Genomic DNA, 19627 nt, shown 5'->3' with positions numbered 1-19627 from the left:
ATTTATATCGATCGGTCAATAAAAAAACTGAACAAAAAAACCCATTTCAGCATATAGTTCCTCCCCCTCAAGTGGGGTCGAAACAAGGTGTCGAAAAAAGGGGCAACACTAAGTGTTACTCTATTATTTTCGAAAACAAATAATTTTGAAGTCAAGAAAGCCATTAGCTATGAAAAGAAACATTAAATAAGTTCGTTTATTCGTCCAGAGAAGCGCTCGAGACCTGTCATTATCCGGAATGTGTCTTACGTCTACAGAAGGATTGTCAAATATAGACAAAAATTAAAAATTATTTCAAAACAGTGTCAAAGACTCATTTGAAACATTAAATTTTGTACACTAGCACCTTCCCTTGAAAGCAATAATGTCATTTGTCAGCTGTAATTTACGACACTGTGTGGCAATTAGACAAAAAAGAACAAATTTGTGATGTTAAAAAAATTTTTTACTTCGGAAAACAATAGTTTTCAAAGTCATGAAATCCATCATCTATCTACTCAAATCGAAACATAGGCGCCGTTAATCCTCAATAAAAATCCAATGGGACCTTTCTTCATCCACAAAATTTTATACCACTGAGAAGACAACGTGAAATTGACAGTTGAAGACAAATGTACAAAATTCAATAAATTCTTCAAGAAAGGGGTGTCGAAGCCGTCAAGAAAAATCTACGCCATTAAAGACGTTCAAATGTTCATTTGGGCCTTATTTTGAAAGCTAATGAGGTATATTTCAGCTGTTATTCGTGTGAGAAGGTGTCAAACGAGGAAAACAAATTGAAAATTGGCCAATGACTAAAAACAAACAAAAGTGAACTCTAGTAGTATCGGAGCCAAAAAAACCATAATTCAATGCGAAAAACCACCAAGAAGATTTACTTTTTAAATTTTTTTTGTAGAAAGATGATGAAGTAGAATCATTTTTTCGCTGCTGACAATAAGCTACAAATTGACCAAATTATGAGAAAATAGTATCAAAGCTCAGTAAACTCAATCTTACGTTTTTAAAAGACAAAACGACAATAATCCATCGATTAAGGAAACTAGTTGTTTTAATTTGGAACTGCTTAAGAAGCCAATTGAATCTAACAACAATGAGCTTTGATTTGATTTGCTCTGTTCGTTATTTAACAAACAAAGAATTTTTTTTAAAAAATACGGTCTGATTACAATCCGAATTATATTTGGATTGTATCATTCCAAGATTGGACCAAAACCAGCCTTGTTTTGCTGTTCTTCTGTTCAAAACACTTAATTGTTTCAAATAATATAGATTTATATATTTTTTTTGTAAACAAATCAAAAATGAATACTGCGTTTTTGATAATCATAGAGTAAAGTTAGCAAAGAACGACAAAATGTTAAATACAGACTACTCTCAAGGGAATTGGAAGTAGGACTAGCTCCCCTTTTTAATCCGCAAAGGTTGTGTTAGTTGTTCCTTGGGTGTGTGTTTGCTTCCGGCAATTTTAATCAAAGTGGACTAAAGAACCTATTTTGGGCAATTTTTTATGAAAAAGGCCGAATTTTGAATAAAAATAACGCAAATCGGTCTGATATTCACAAAAATTTAAACCACGATAACTTGCTCTAGAAAACGAAATTTAAAAAAATAATTCCATATTCTACGCTGGGCGAGCTTCTTAATGATACGACTCACAACTCGCAACTCTCTACGATGATTTATATCGATCGGTCAATAAAAAAACTGAACAAAAAAACCCATTTCAGCATATAGTTCCTCCCCCTCAAGTGGGGTCGAAACAACCAACTAATACTGATGTTGGTGTCCAGGTTTGGTAAAAGGGTGACTTGGAATAGATTATAACTAGAGGATATAATAATTTGACTAACGTTTTTATAATAACTGTTTTGATGAAGTCTCACTCCAGCTCTATAAATTATAATGACTCCAAGATGCAACAAAAAGAAAAATGAATTCTGCTAAGTTTCTCTTTCGGCAGATGATAACCTTATTTGAAGAAAGACAGTAAGGAATTGCAAATTAATCTTGAACTTGACCGAAAACAGCACAATTTAAGCTGGCCAACATTTTTATAAGTTTTTGTTGACTTTGTTCCAAATACTAATTGAAACACAAATTAAATTGTGTTCAGGCGGGCGTATGTATATGATAAAGAAAACAGATGATATTTAATTGATTTCTCTTCATTGAAACCGTAACTGTTTTGTCCACTAATGGAGGTGAACAAAAAATGGACAACTTTTCACCATGAACATCCTGTTCTTTTTCATAGATGTCAAAAATGAATTAGAAAAGTAAGCCACAAAAATTTGTTTCGCTGATTTTTCACGGATGTCAATGTATTCTCAATTTATAAAGTCATTTTATGAAGTCCCCATTTTTTAATCAATATTCTCCTCGTTCTATGACGTTTTTCCTTCAAAAAATTGACAACCTCACATAATTACCCAATAAATCAAAATCAACAAGCAACGAAAGTTAACCATTACAAAAACGAATCCTACCCACAAAATAGGAAATTGAAAAGAAACTGCGAATATCAAGAGCAGGTAAAATTTGTGATAGACGGTTGAAATTGATCTTCAAATTTCTTGTCACTAATTTTGCCGCATAAATCTCAACAAAATGAATTAACCAAATCTGTCTGAATTATGGCTGGATTTACAGATTAGAGATTCTTGAGACGGACAAGGCGTTATTGTGGACTTTCGTTTGAAGTCAAATTCTTCACTGATCCGTCTCCACAGATGACAGTCTGGCCATTTTGACGAATCAGGGGGGGGGGGGGGTTGAATTGGGGTGATTTCTGGCTTCAGCCGGCCGGTCTGGACTTAGCTGGCTGATAATACTTCTCCTAACTAGCTATCCGCATGTATGCTTATAAGAAACATCTGAATAACTTTTTTTAGCCCCCGCAATATTCAATTTCAAATGAAAATAGGAATTTAATCGAAACTCAGTTTTTACAAATAATTTAGTCAAACAAAGACTCATTCAAGTATGGTCAAATCACTTAATTATAAAAAAGCAAAGCCTAAATACCTTTTAACTGTTTCAGCATACTTTTAATAGTGAGCTGCCTTCCAAATAATGACCAAGAAATTTCAAAAAGGGATTGCCCGCAATAGGAAGGAAATCTTTGAAAATCATTTTTTTTCGTAAAAAAATTTCTTCGTTAAAAACAGAAAGAAATCTGAACGACAGTTTCATTGAATTAAAGAGTAGCTTGATCACATTTAGAAATAACTCTTTAGTAACCGACAATAGGAATCCTCAATGGCCACCCCCCCCCCTTTATTCGCACATATTTTTTCGCAAAAATTAGTAATAATGACAGATTATGGTCCCATTTGCGCTGATAGTTCGAAAAAATCTCCATAAATAAGTTGCATACCCTAAGCGTGCGTGAAATGAGATTTTGATCAATTTTTATTTTTTAAAACCCAAAAATTCTATCCAGAAACAAAACAAAGGAAAAGCAATAAAAGATAACATATTTTCCATTTCAACTGATATTTTTGAAGAAAATTTGAGATATATGAGATCAATCAGTTTTTCGACTTAGCAGCTGAAAATAGAAGAAGGTAATTGTATGAGGACATTCTCGTAAAGAAACTAATAATGATAATCCTTTATATTTCAGAAAAGTTTTGCAGTTTGGGAGGAAATATATGCTTAACTGAGTTTTTTGTTCGGTCAGTTTTCGCCGATTGGTTTATTAATCGTAGAAAGTTGTGAAGGGAATCATTAGAAAACTTGCCAAGCGTAAATTTTCAAATTAAAAAGATTCTGTTAAATTTTGCTTTTTCCGAGGAGTGACGCAGATTCCAAAATTTTGTGGACGATAGCTTCACTTGCGCTGTTTTGTTCCTTTTTGTTTATCTTTTCTCAAAATACAATTTTTTATATTTTTATAAGTGATGAAAATGTTGCCGAAACCTCTTTGAACAAGTTTAAGTATAAAAGAGAATTGTTGAATTGACTCTCGTTCGGCTGAAACTGTGGTTGGTTAAATGAAAATTCGGCACTTTCATGAAAAATGTGACCGTTTATGTCTTTTCAGCCAACAATGTTCAAAATTTTGGTTCGGGCAGACATAGAAACTGGCGATAGAATCTTCACTAACTCAGATTAGGGCTATTTCTGCCTCCGGTTAACTTGGCGGTATTTTGCAAATTTGAATAAATATCTGTTAAAAATGTATTTTGATACAACGAAACTTTCGTTTGCCCAGAAACTTGTTGCGCAATTATTTCCAGCATTTAGTTTTCTAACAGCCGTAAAGTGGTTATAAGAGCCAGTTCTGTTCTAATCGTTTATTTTCAGGATGAAAACAAATCGGAATGAGTTCTTGGCTCCTTCCTTTATAAAAAACATTGGCACTTTTTTTGCAATCACGGTGAGGACCATTTGCCTTCAAAGGATCAATTTTGGAGAGGCTTCCATTTACATTCTATCGAAGCCTATTGACTAACGGAGTTATAGTTATAGTTTTTTGGCTCCGACAAAGTTTTCGTGATTTTTTAATCAATACTTGAGTATTGCCCAGGAATTCTGGTTTTTTTTAGAACCTCACGACTAAATCAAACGTCTATAACGCTATCTATGGAGACATTAGTGAAATTATTTAATGCGTTAAGACTATTCCAATTGATATTCTACTGATATACCTCGACAATTGTCAAAAATGATCATTTTTATAGATACTTAGAATAATTTTGTCAAAATAGATATTTCGCATACTTTTTGAAGAGTTGTGTGTTAAGTGACAGGCAGCAATAGCAGGTCTAGCTTTGATTCGGTCAAATATCTTTAAAAGCCGACAATTATTCGGATTGTAATGGGGTGCTGTTTTTTGAAAATCTAATGCGTTTTTGTTTCTTAATTTAATTGAATATCCGAAAAATTCAAATCAAAGATCAATTATTGATCGGTCATTTTTGCATGAAAACAAGTGCCAGTAAAATTAGATAACAATTTCACCATAAAACTCCATTTTTCTAGCTGTTTTTTTTAAAAAAATAGCTTAGGAAACTCTTATTTGTGCCAGTATTTGTTGTCATTCCGTTGTCTCCTAACATAAGCTTACTAATAACAGTCTTAATTTGTTACCTAGGTCGCTACAATTTAAACAATTGCGATATTTCTCAGTTGAAAGCTGACAGTAATTAATCATTTTTTCAAATATGTTTTTTTTCAGAAATGGCGATTTTTTGAGATCTGCTGATTTTTTTGTCACCTTGCAGCTCAGTATCAGCGGAGAGAGAGAGGGGGGGGGGGAAGAAAGAAAGAATAGAGAGTTGTGGTTTCCTCTAAAATGAAATAAATTGTAGTTTTCGTTGGGTTTTCGTCTTTTACTTTTTGATTCTTTTGGCTTTGACACTAGTTTTCAATTGACACTGGCTTTGACACTAGTTTTAATTTTTTGAATTTTGGACAATTTCTCTTTTCGCGCATCGTTTTTATTGTCTCTTCATATAATCCAAGTAATAACTAATAACAAAAAAAATGCTGTTGAAGGAAAGTGCGATTGGTTTTGTTTTGGTGAATAGAATATGATAACAACAGCTTAGTCATCGTTTTCGATTTTTTGTGTTGTAAATTGTTTGGTTTTTGGTAGGCAAATTACGTTCTGGATGAGAACAGGTCTCATTGGCTTCTTTTGGATAAATAAATGAAGCTCTTTAATAATCTCCATTAATTGCTATAGGGTTTTCGTGACTTTTAAATTAAATATTTTCAGGGAGAATAAAACAATTATGCTTAACTCTTCTGATTTTTTTTAAGTCAGTTACAGGCTAGAATGTTTTCAAAACAAATATTTATTATTATGTGTTGATAAAATTGACGGGCTTTTGAGGGCCAACGGACATATATTGTAGTAACATCATTGAAATGCTTTAAGATATGTTTGACTTAATAAAATGCGTATAAATAATTTTGTTTGTGAAATTTCTATTTTTGCCTGTACTCGTTGTTATTTTGTAGTCCTTTGACTTAGTCTTTCCTAATGGTAGGATAAATTGGCTTTATAGGTCGATGCAAGTTTATCTATTCAACACTTGTAATTTAAAAACTATTACTTGTAATGACTTTTTGAAAAAAAGTATTTTTCGAAAAAAAATTTATTGGTTTTTCGGGCTTTGGATTGGCGCTTTTCATCTTATTTATTTCACCTTGCAGCGCAGTCTTCACAAAAAAACTGCATCTTTTTTCAAATGAATATAAATGAAATTTAGAATATAGGACTCATTGAAGACTTATCTTTTAAATAGGGGTTTTAGGCTTTAAAGATACGGGTTTTCATAACTTTTTTTACTTTTGGATGTTTCCGGAAATTTGACACCGTATTCATGCAAAATTAATGGAGTTTTCTATATCTGTCTTTGGTGTTCCTTTATATGCACAGAATTCATTATTTTAATTGTTTGTTTCGGAGCTCTGGAGGTGTAAATGAACATTTTTAGTGCTTTTGTTTGATAACTGATGGTTTTCATGACTTTGAAATTAGTTGATTTTTAAAAGTATAAGTGTATTTTTTAACTGCGCCGGTTTCTTTTTTTTTCTTACAAGATAATCATTTTCTATAAAGACAGGTCCCATATCTTTTCTTATGAAGTTTAAGTGAATTTTTAATTTTAGGTTTTATTTGATGCTATTTTGACTAAGTTTTTTTTTAAATATAGATAGACACTGAGTTTTGTTGGTCTTGTTTCCTAGTCTCGCTAGTGACAGGTATATTCGTCCCTATAATGACGCGTTATTCAATTCATTTAGTGATCCTCATTTGCTAGATAAAAAAGCCAAATCTTGGATGAGTGGGGTGGCATCATTATGTGCAAACACAAATTACCGAGCCTCCATGTTCCAATTTAAAACAAGCAGGGATCACACATTGGGGTAGCAACTTTCAATTCAAAAGTTTTTGCGTTGCCTGCACTTTTTTGAAATTTTTAAAACCATAGTAGTAAAAAAAAAGATTTTTTTCATAAAATGTTTGAGGGATGTTCAAATAGCGAAAGCAATAATAAGAAGTTTTATTTCACCTCATATAATAGAGAAAAACAACACCAGAAAATATAGCGCACATCCCAACCTGTTGACCCTCAATATCCTAGTAAAAGAACACGTGAGACAGAGAACTCTGAAAAGACTTTTGAATAGCTTTGCGTTGAGCTAATGTTTCTTTGCAGCAAATACAAACTCTTGCGTGGATTTGCTTGATAATCACCAACAGTAGAATGTCAATTAAAATGCCTCTGAGACCTTGGAGAAGTACAAAAACGAAAAGAGTGAGAACGAAGAACATTTGAATGAAACGAAGGATCCAGATATTGATGTGTTTCCTGTGAGTGCTCATCTAAAAATCCAAAAAAAACTGTAAGGACCGACCTCATTCTCCAAAAAGATTAGGGTCCTTGTGTTCAGCAATATGAGCTCATTCGGGCCTCACACAATGGTCCCATTTCACAATGGAAAACAAATTTTCTGAAAGTTCCTTTGGATATTTAGTGATTATACTTATTAAGACGAATGAGAAATTCAAGCACTAAAAGACGTTTGTCAAGGACAAGTTGACTTTTGATCAACTTCGAGAAAAAACCGGCAAAACAAAAACACAATCATTTTCAAAACCTGACGGAAGCAGTCGACTTCTCAAAACCTTTTATAGCAACAAAACAAGCGAAACAGAACGAATCAATTGTATTTTTACTTTAATAGTACACAACCAAACAGTCCTAAGCACGCTCCCCATCCCAACATAACTCAAATGCAAAACGTCCCAAATGCAAAAACTTCCCAAAAACAGATTGCTGGCTAAGAAGTAACTTTACCAATTGAACGACGAACTTTCAAAAAACTCACAGCTGAAAAAAAATTACGAAGAAACGCTTGAGAAGGATCCGCTAAACGGATATGTCACTAAAGTTGATTCTGACACCGATGACTTGGATTCGATTGCTTCTTTCCTACCTCACATCCAGTAGTCAACGAGAACAAACCGGGTAAAATGCGGCGTGTAGCCAATGCGTCAAGTGTTTTTCAAGGTCAGTCATTGAACTCGAACTTACTGGAAGGACCAGATCTGCTAAGTAACCTCACCGGCATTATTCTGCAATTCAATTTTTCAAGGTCAGTCATTGAACTCGAACTTACTGAAAGGACCAGATCTGCTAAGTAACCTCACCGGCATTATTCTGCAATTAACTCCTGAAAATCGAAAATTTCTGCGTTTTCTCTGGATTAATGATGGTCGCGTTGATACATATGAGTACACCGTAATTTGGCGCTACGGACTCGCCTTGCATTGCATCATATGCACTGAGAAAAATGGCTCGTGACAATTGTGAACAGTTTCCAGATGTCATCAAATACACTGAACGCAACGTCAACATGGACGACCTCTATGATGCTACTAACTCGGTAGAAAAGGCACAAAGGATACTACGTTAAATAAGATAAACCTTATCAAGAGGAGGTTTCAACCTTACCAAAAAGAATTCTAACAGTTCTGAGTTCCTCGAAACTGTAGAACCTGCCATAAGATTGGACCCATTAAAACTTTAGCCTCAAAATCAAAATGTACTTGGGTTACCGTGTAATCCAATAACTGATTGCTACATGAAAAACTAAGCTTTTCCGAAAAATCAAAATAACTGATGTCATAACTCTGAGAAAGCTACTGAGATTAACAGCGTCCCTATTTGATCCACTTGGATTTATTGCTCCTTTAAGCATTCGACTCCGGAAAGTTTTACAGGCTGCTTGGAATGAAGGACCGAAATGGGATACGCCAGTTCTCGTTCAAAATTTTCACAATTTTGTCAGTTTAAGGGAAGAAATCCCCAACTTCAAGGATCTACAAATCCCCAGAAACTACTTTCTGGACAAACCTGTCCTGTCAGTTCAACTTCCTACATTTACTGATGCTTCCGAATTTGCTCTGTCAGCCGTCTCTTATATCAGGGTTGAGTACTCCGATCAGTCAATTGCCGTTAGATTCGTTATAGGGAAAGCTCGAATAGCCCCTGAAAAAGATGACAATTCCGAATTTGGAATTGCAAGAAGCCGTGTATGGTGCTCAACTTGCACAATTCGTTAAGGAACTACAAAATATAGATATCGCCGAAACCATATTTTGGTCTGACCGCACAACTGTTCTCTATTGGTTTCGAACATCAGAAATGCGCCACAGAAATTTTGTTGCTAATTCAGGATGTCTCATCTCCTTTTGATTGGAGGTACATTCCATTGGCAGCCAACCCATCAGACAGAACCCGAGGTTAGAGTGTTTACAAAGTGATATCGGAGTCTCGCTGGATTTCCGGATCATAGTTTTTGAATAAACTTAGATCCCACTGGCCCAAATAAGATATTCTGCAATCGCAGTATGTGAAGATGGTATATTTTCCTTCCACAGTACCGTTAACAGAAACTGTTGTCGATTTGAACAGATTCAGCAGTTGGAACAGACTAATGCGGTTAATAGCCTTTTGTTTCTTCTTCGCCGATAAATGCAAGAAGCTAAGTAAGGAAATTGAGTTAGGCCACTACACTAAAGCGTATCTGCATATGATTCAAACAACCCAGAAACAATATTTCCAAGCAGAATTCTGTGCTTTGAATAAAAGTGATGATATATCCAGCTCTAGCAGACTAAAACATCTGTCCCCGTTCTTAGACAAAAACCACCAACTAAGAGCGAGAGGCCATTTGTCAAAAAGTCTTCTGGTGATTTCTCGTTATCCGCTGATACTTGACGGCAACAACACTGCCACAAGATTGTTGATACAACATACACATGAGCTTTTATGTCACTGTGGTCCCGAACAAAGTAGGAATATTCTAATGGAGTATTACTGGATACTTCGGTGTCGAGCGGTAGTAAAACAAACCATTAGACACTGTCGTCCATGTCGCCGAATGATCCAAAACATTAGATTTCCCAAATTGGCAGATTTGGCTCTGGAAAGGTTGCCTAAATGCAATCAATTTGTCTTCGAAACAACTGGATTTGATTTCATTGGACTGTTTCCTGTTAAGAACAAAGGCAACTTGTTTAGTCGTTACGTACTAATATTTACATGTCTAGTTTTCAGACCAGTCCATCTCGAGATCTCAAATCACCTTATCACCGACTCAGCAATTAATTTCAGAACACGTTTTGTCAGCCGGAGAGGAAAACCCAATACATTTATTTCAGACTGCGCAAAGTCATTTGTTGGTTCGAAAAACAGCCTCAAGTCCAGCATTGCCAACCTGAAAGCGTCAAAATCATTTGCGGCGAAATTGCACCTTATGAAAGTCGAAATCCAATGGAAGCTCAACCCTCTAGCGGCCCCGCATTTCGGTGGAATTTGGTGGCGATTAGAATAGATTTTTAAACTGTCTCTCTACAAAGTCATCGGGTCACGAACTCTTACCGATGAAATATTATGTACAGTTACGTGTGAGATAGAATTAAATATGAACCCTAGGCCCTTAACAAACGTATCAAGTGATATAAACGATCCTTTACCTCTTACGCCGAACCACTTTCTTCTAGATAGGTTTCCGGTCAATTTGTCTCCTGTCGTTTTTATTGGAGACGAAAAGGCCATTTCGTAAGCTTGGCGTACATCACATCAATTAGCTGCTCACTTCTGGAATCGATTTCTGCGCGAGTACCTTCCAGGCCATCAATTTCGTTCCAAATGGAACAAAAGTTCAAAAAACCTGAAAGTCGGCGACATAGTATAGATCCTTGAGGAATTCAGCCCCCCGAGGTCTGTGGCCTGTTGCCAGAGTAACGCAAGTTTTTCCTGGAGATGATGGGATCATTCGATCAGTCAAACTGAAAACACCCAGTGGTGAGCGCATTAGGCCCGTCGTAAAGTTGAGCAAATTGTTTCCTCACTAAATTTCGAATCCATAAGTTCTCCGATGAAAAATGCAGTGGATCTCAAACTTAGCAATATATCGACAACATAACTTATTATTCATTTTGCATCAATTCAAATAATTTCATTGTGAAACCGTCATTGTAGCAATTGCTTGCAAACATTTGGTCTCATACGCTTTCATAAGTGTTACCTTGTTTTATTCCCCATTACTTTGAACTACATTCCCAATTACTTTGCTTATATTAAAAATTACGCTTTCCAATTTCCAACGATTGTGTTTTTTGGCGAAGTCTTATCGATCAAACTCATCTGAACATTTTATTGATTTTTTTTCTTAGAGGTTCGTCTCAAACCCCTTGGCTCTCATTTGACAATTTTGGTTATTTCGTTTTGTAATTCCGTTATTACTTTAGGTGACTCTTTTTTACAAATCACCCGATTAAGTTTGTACCCTTGTATTTCCACTACCCTTTTTTGAATTTGTTTCATTATTCAGCTGGATGGATGATTCAACACTTACTCCAACAGTATTATTCACTTTTGCAATCCTGCAATTGGGGCCGGAGATGTCGAGGACAAGTTGACTTTTGATCGACTTCGAGGAAAAAGCCGGCAAAACAGAATCACAATCATTTTCAAAACCTGACGGAAGCAGTCGACTTCTCAAAACCTTTTATAGCAACAAAACAAGCAAAACAAAACGAATCAAATTTAGTTTTTCTTTAATGGTACACAATCAAAAATGTCCTAAGCACGTTCCCCATCCCAACATAATTCATTGATAAGGTTGAATAGAAGCGTTTGTTCAATGCATAGTGCAAACAAAATGGCACAGACTTTTTTTCCTGGAGAATCAGATACAAATGGATGTTTGAATGTATTCGAGTGTTTTCGAATGTTTTTCGAGTGTTTTCGAGAAGGAACGACTTGGAATACCAGGCAAGATGTTGTTGCTAAGATCTTGGAAGTTGTAGAATTGATTCTGGAATATCCAAAATATTGCGTGGTCTTGGAAAATTGCTTAGTCTTTCATAATTTTTAGTGAGAACTAAAGATTTTAGGTTATTTTTAGGTTAGAGTCGAGGTTAAATTCAGCTGCTTTATGTTAATCATTCTTCACTTTCATAATTTTTTTCAAACTTGACAATTGATGCTTTTTTTCAATGTTTACACAATATTAAAACGATTAACTAAGTTTCACAACAGCACACAATATCAATACTGCTTTCTTATTCGCTCATTTATTCAAAGAATTCTTGCATCCAAAAAAAATGTCGGAAGTGACAAATTTGGTTGCTTTGCAAAAAAATTCTATAGAAGCTTTTTTAATCGTTCGTGAAAAGATTAACCGTTTATTGAAGAAAAATCCGGGCAAAGCCATGTTTTAGTTGAAGGCCTAATTGTCACATTTTTCTGCTGAGAGCTTCCGAAACTCCAATTTTTTGGTGCATATTCGACCCAGGAAACTGAAAACCAGGTGCCAAATGAAACTATTTTCATGACAGCTATCTCTTTTCATTACTATCTCTTTAAAAATAATTAAACAGGCGATAAATATGGAGTATATTTCCAATATAACAGCACGAATACCGAGGTTCCTTGTACAAAGGTATCAGCACACACGAAAAACACCTTCATAAATTGTCAAAGCTCATGTCAATATAGTTGCTCACTTTATTAAATTAAATAGTTTTGAAACAAAATGCTTGCATTTGGGATTGCGTCGCCTTGATTTCCATTGAAAAAGTTATATATAATCCTATCATTATTATTAACCATTCATATTACAGACGTTATATTTCATAAATTATTGTCTAGTATTATTTATCCCGAAATATTATCTTTTCTTACCAATTAGCGTTTGCTAATTGCATCTCTTGAGTTTTTATCTCGCAAAGAGTGGCGTAAAGTGTCAGTTATTTCACTGCATGAAATCAGGTCTAGATAATTGTAAAGCGTAATTGCTAAGCGAAATCAAAATCCTTTCGAAAAGCAAACTTGATACTCAAAATCCTGTACGCTGATGATCTGCTGTACGACATGGCACAGCCCGCAGAATCTCACAAAAAGACCCGCTTAGGCATTACGCTTATTTAGGAAAAACCTGACTCTTCTTTTAGGACGGAAATGTGGCGAATTCGATTTAAGTGGGCCTTTTTTGCAAAGGGAACATTGCGAGAACACAGTAAACAACACTGCTTTCGGCCTTCAACCAGATCATGTTCAGTTTTGACCATACAAACCTTATAAAAAGAAACCATTGGTGGAGTTTCTGCACAATGGAATGCGAGAGACATGATATAAATGCTCTACCGAAGATGAATTGGGAGAATAGATTTGAAAAGCAAAGGAAAATTGTATCATGTGCGGTGATAAACCCTGGAATCAAGACGATCGAAAACCTGTATTCAAAATCTATTTCAGTAGTGAGACAGAGGGCAACGTATTGTCACTAGCTGTAACCCGCATTTTATGATGGAGATGTTTACATCAACTAAATGTTACGAACCGATAGTAGATCACAAAGCGGGATAGTGAATACTAGACATAAAATTGAACACGCTGGTCAAAACAGATGAACAAAGTATGATGCCTAATTTTGACCTCAAAATATTTTACGTACAATTTACGTAATTTACTGCACTAGTACGAATGGGAAAAAAAAGCTCGGATTATTTATAACAGATACAATTGAGTAATTTTTTAAGGTCATTAATTTATTGGTGAATTCTGTAAATATGATAACTTCGTTGAAAAAATCTGTCCATCGGTGTAGTAACATTTAGTGCAGAAAGGATTTCTAATAGCAGTGATTTTTCCGCATTTTGTTGCTGTTAGACACAACTAAAATCAGATATATTCCCTATTTATAGTTGAAGAGCAGTATAGAATTCGTTGTTGGCGTAGGGTTACAATGTTCAACAACAGAATACGCGATTAAGACCACTTTTGTAGGCAAAAATTATAATGCAAGGAACGAATCGCAGTTACAGAAAAGAAGGCAGGAGCAAGAGAACAAAAATTTTTTTCCCTAAGTTAAATTTGTATGATTCGAAGGCAATCATAGTATGATGGACAGGAGCTCAAAATAAAGTTATAGTAGTTTCTATTCTAGAACAAGAATAAAACGGTTTGATTGACCATAGTAGATTCATCGATGGGCTTCTACGAAATTATCATTATCTGGCTATGGTATCCGGGAATATAACCAATTTCTTTAAGTTAGCATAATCTAAACACTTGTCGAATAACGCGTGCCCTAGACTGACTTACAATATCGTTCGCAAAATAGGGTATAATTCTCGGAGAAATCACAAAAATAGAATTAAAAGTTTACAATAGCACAAAAACACATTATAGTGTGACTAGGAAGATTTATGATTTCTGGTTTAACCCGAATAACGAAGCCTACCTTTTCCATTTTTTATAAAAAAAAGAGTATCAGAGCTAATTTAAGGGGGGAAAATGAAGGGAAATTTTTACCTCACCTTAGCACTGAATGAGAATAAGTCGCTGAATGACAATATCCTTAAAACTGAATAAAAGTAATTTTGTTGACGTGCAAATAAATTACCCCAGTGTTAAAACTTCAAAAGACTTCAAGTAAACAAAATTAATATTCTTATCCCCCTTTGAGAACCTGACGAAAAATAACTTGATTAACTCTACCTAATTTGCAAAATGTCGAGTTGCAGACAGAAATAACCATAAACTATAAAATCCAACTGCAAAACAATCAAAATATCGTAGCTGGCTTCAATTATAAATTGTTCGTTTGAAGCCTCCGAGCTTGAAACTAGTGATAAATCATCTGAGAAAATTTGCTAATCCAATTTTAAACATCAAGTTTTACTGCCAAAAGGTGCGTACAGCGTTTCCCTCGTCAGATTCTATTTCTAAATTTATAAATAAAATGTTTGTTGTTTTGTGTTACAAAATGAATTTTGGAATATATTGAACACCACACAACCAGGCTAATTAAAACGATCCCACTAAATGTAAGACTAAGAGAAAATAAATTAACAGGGAAAGCCACTGTGCTTGTCGGAATAAAAAAAACTTGGAATAATAAAAAGAAGTGATTTTCATAAACTGTGATTTGGAAACAACAGAAATAATTTAGTTTTATTCTTTCAGTAGTGAAAATGGATCCTATTGGCTGAAATATTTTATTCAGTTGCTATTCCCAAAATCAATTCTACCCTGCTAGGGTTCCCTTTCATTTTTGTTTGTGGGTAAATAATGATAAACAAAGGACAGCTGATTTCACACAGAGACGTGAAAGAATATGCTCACATTGATTTATACCGCAGATGGCCTCAAAAATTTACCCAAATTTTTCCAAAATTAATCTTAATTTTTTCCAAAAACTCAAATTTTTCCAAATTTTTTCCCACATGTTTCAAAAATTCGTCCAAAATTTTAATCCAAAATTTTCCCTAAATTTATATAATTTTTTATGATCAAAAATAAGAAAATAGCGATTTACAATATTTTACAGAGAATGCCGAGACAGTGAAATCAATTTTTTGAGTTAATCGAATTTCAGCAAAGATTAAGAATTCATCTGACAATGGTCTGAGATTTTGACAGGTTTTCAAGAGGGCCTTATCAATTCAAAACAAAGACTGAAGGAAAAAGAAGGAGCCAGAGGAAAAGTAAACAAAGGAGAGAAGAGGAGGAAATTGTAGCAGCAGATGACAAATATATGAATGGATGAACAAAACACTGATCAAAGTCTGAACACATTAAAGGTCAACTTACCTAACACTAATTAGCCGAATTTCCCAATTTGTATTCTACTAAATTGTTAAAGCCCGGGTCGAGGTGTCACCGCCATACAACGCAAAATTATGTAAGATAAGCGGTGAATGCGAAAAATTTTGTAAGATAAGCATTGAATGCGGTGAAATTACAAAATTCAGGAGGTGAATGCGGTGAAAAAGAACTTTATCGCCTGATAGAGTTGAAATTACATAATTTCACCGTTGAATTTAGCGGTGAAGTTACATAAATTCACCGCTTTGAAAAAAAAGTGTCAAAATTATGTAAGATAAGCGGTGAATGCAGTGAATAGGGTGCAAAAGTACGAGACGGTGCGTTAGGCTTTTCACGAGTATTAAAAAAGGAGCTTGTTTCTTTGAACAGCCTCAGGAACTAAAATAAATTGTAGGTCAACATGGCAGTAAGTAAAATGATTTTTTTTAAGAAAAAATCCTTCAATTGTATGTTTGAAATTGATTTTCGCAGGAAATATTTATCAACATATATCCAAGGTCTTTTTTTGGGCATCACTTTCTGATGCTGATTTTTTCAATCACTTGCAATAAATATGATGTCAAAAAATCTTTAAAAGTTGAGCAAAAAAATTAATAAACCTCTTGTTCAATTTTCGTGTGCAACAACTATAAAAACGTTTGCAAAAGTCTATTCCATGCGAATATAAGATACGAATAGGTTAAGAAAACTGAGCTGAAAGAATATAAATCTTTAGTTTCCTTCAATGGGAATTGATATAGAGAGCAAAGGTGAATATAGTGATGGAGGTACATTTTGATAAGGAGGCGATTATAATTCGGAACGGAACATTTAACCTCTAAACTCCTCCCACTCCAATCAACAATCCGCTCACAGTGGAAACCCAGACCCTCTTTTTGAGGTAATCTCTATAGCTCAAAAGGAAGTATTAGTTTAACTTGTGGAAAGAAGAGAGGTCCGCTGAGAAATATTGATACCAGTAAAAATTCCAATAATGCTTTTACTGTCAGCAGAGATATCTAGCTTGTGGGTTGACTAAAATGCGGAGAGTTCAATGAAATTGGGGATGTTAAATACAACCCAGGTTAAGGTGCCAGACTGAAAGTCGATATGTCCAGACCGAAATGAACGCACAAGGGGGGGGGGTCAAATTTACACGGTCTGGAAACACCAATGAACGCACGATAGTCTGGACATAGGCAACTTTGGACGCACGATAGTCTGGACATAGGCAACTTTGAACGCACGATAGTCTGGACGTAGATCTCGTACGATTAGGCCAAATAGACACAGTACAGAAGGGGGCAAAAAGCAAAAATGACGTACACGAAAAAGTTGCATTCAAATTTGTCTCTTGTATGGGAGAACTTCATTTCTAGATTACGAGATCACTGCCTAAATTGCATAAAATAGAGAAATATAGTCATTCATTATCTACACCCCCTTAGGGTTGAAAGTTTATTTTTAATTCCATATATATATATATATATATATATATATATATATATATATATATATATATATATACAATATATATATATATATATATATATATATATATGTGTGTGTGTGTATGTATGTATGTTTGTATGTATGTATGTGTGTGTGTGTTTTTTTGTGTGTGTGCAGGTGCACCGAAAAAACGAACACCCTCTCGTCTTTTGACGCCCAGTTTTGAAAGCGCTTAATTTGCGTTCATATAGTTTCTTCACGGCAATTAATTAGCCTAAAAAGGAAAATACTTCCACAGAAATCTGGTTAGTAATTACCTTCGGCGGTAAGGGTATCTCACAAAATTTAATTTCTTTTTTCAAGTGAATCAAATCTGGAAAATAAAATTTAGACCATCAATCTTTTTTGGAAGAGTCTATTGCAAAGAGAGCATGAAGTTTTAGATTTCGAGTTCCAGTACATTTGTTTAAGTACTAAAAATGTCCACATTTACAACATGACTTTCCACATCAGAATTCATCTAAATAGAATTCATCTAAATTGACCACAAAATTCCCAAAAAAAGGAAAATTAAAGATAAGTCTACCTAGTTAATTGCAGAAAGGAAAATCCTTCATTTTTATTCCAAATAAATATTTATCATTAATTGCAGAATATTACCTCAATTTTTCCTGTCTTAATTTCTCATGCTTTGATTATTTGTAGATTATGTTTCGGTTATCAGTCAATTCTATTTGGTGCTACTTTGTGAAACCTAGTGTTTTTTAGAGCCGGTTCACATAAAAGCTAGTTCGGCGCCTTTGTGAAAAATTTTGCTTCCAATCCTTGAAAACATAATATGAGCTCAACAATTACTTGAGAGAATGAAAATAAAATAAAAAATAATTAAAATAATTCTGCGGATTGGGTTTCAATAAACATGTATTATGCGGCGGAAATTACTTTTAAGTGCACCGCCTTTTCATCCCCAGAGTTTGTAAGCACATTTACACATACAATATTTTAAGATAGGAAAAGTGGAATTAGGTTTCGTTTCAAAAGTGAGTAAATTAACTCGCAAAAATTGTTACTGGTAGACGCTCGTAACGTCAAGTAAAATGAAATAACCTGTGGTGTGGATGATATGGATGGTCCAAACCAAAGTTGAAAAGATTGGGACAGTTATTTTGGTGCCCAAATGAGCACTTAGTTTATTCTGCTCACAACCAAAAACTTACAGTACTCAAAAAATGCTACCCCGTAAACAAACTTTTAAAAAACTGCCGACAATTTATTCATGTTTTATACTCTCAGATTGAACTGTTTGAAGGGTTCCATCTTTAATTTGTTTTTCATTTCATTTCTGTCGTCATGCATTTATATGAATATATTTTACAACTTCTGTAATTTTGGATTTCCTTATCAATAATGAAGAATTTTACTTTTTGTGTGATAAAATTATTCGATCCTACAAAATTTAGTCTCATGCTAAAACTTTTTAGTTTTAAACAATGGGACACCATCATGCAAGTCGTTAAAATTTGAATGGTGTTTGAGGTAGTAAATGATTGAGATTTATTTGTGAAACTTTACATCAGTTAAGAGAATTGTAATTATTAATTGTGAAAATATTTCTATTATAAGTTGTGTCAATATACCTAAGTAAAAAAATTGTAATAAAATATTTCAGAAACTTGTAACAAAAAATGAGCAATCACTGCATAATTTACATATTTTTTTACAGCGTTGTCGAATCACAATTAAACCCATTTGCATATTTTGTTTCCTTTCTAAAAATGCTTATGATTGTTGAGTTAATCAATCCTCAAATTATACACTATAGCAAACATCTAAGAGATGGCAGATTTTTTAGGGCAAAGTAAATAAAAATCTTTTGGGAATGAGTTTGATTCTTTGTATCATCCTTGCTTGACATATAAAATTTATACAAATAATAACTGACCTAGTATGTGAGCTGAGAAATTTCTCTGTGTGGTGACCCAGGAATACACCCCTGTCAGGTATGCAATTGAGTCTGGAACTTCCCGCCTGCAACTTAAATAGGTCTGTTCCTTCTTTTTGCGACCCAAGTGGGTACCGTATAACTAGAACCTAAAAGTGTATCTTAAGCTTCAGTTTTGTTACACATGGTTGTTTCACATCTATGCTGGCATTATCAACTCTGGCTAAGTGCGGTATTCCGCCTGGGACCATGAACATGCATATTCAGCAATCTTTTAGAGATTCTTTTCCATGATTTTTGCGAGAAAAGCCCCCAAAATCAACTAAGATTTTTCTTCAGCCTTCACTTACGCAAGAATTGACTTTGGAAAATTGATTTTTCAACAGTGTTTAAAGCGAGTCTCAAAATGTTTTCTCATGACCCGGACCCGAGTGTCAGAGACTTTCATTACTGAATCAGTATATTCCAATAGTATATCGACGATTCAGTACTGAATCAGAGAGACCTAAGGGCACTTTGTTAGCCAAGTATGTTCAGTATAAATCCAGAAAGCATTTTTTTTCTGAAAGTAGGATGAACATGATGATTTGAGTCTTTCATAATGTTC

At 34.4% G+C, this 19627-nt stretch overlaps 1 protein-coding gene across 2 annotated transcripts in view; it reads right to left on the bottom strand.

The window, feature by feature from the left end:
• Positions 1 to 19627, bottom strand: part of LOC142337337 (glycine receptor subunit alpha-2-like) — a 74140-nt gene that overhangs the window by 53627 nt on the left and 886 nt on the right. The window contains exon 2 of one of the 2 annotated variants that reach the window (XM_075386551.1): positions 19021 to 19106. In XM_075386551.1, the coding sequence (XP_075242666.1) occupies positions 19021 to 19106 (86 nt within the window). Of the gene's footprint in view, positions 1 to 15632; positions 16213 to 19020; positions 19107 to 19627 lie in introns of those variants that run through there. The other variant, XM_075386552.1, reaches the window with a different exon arrangement.

The sequence above is a fragment of the Convolutriloba macropyga genome, chromosome 3, assembly GCF_964194025.1.
Source record: "Convolutriloba macropyga chromosome 3, txConMacr16.3, whole genome shotgun sequence".
In the NCBI taxonomy this organism is placed as follows: domain Eukaryota; kingdom Metazoa; phylum Xenacoelomorpha; order Acoela; family Convolutidae; genus Convolutriloba; species Convolutriloba macropyga.
The sequence above is the reverse complement of the archived record's forward strand: the minus strand, read 5'-3'. Positions and strand labels throughout refer to the sequence as shown.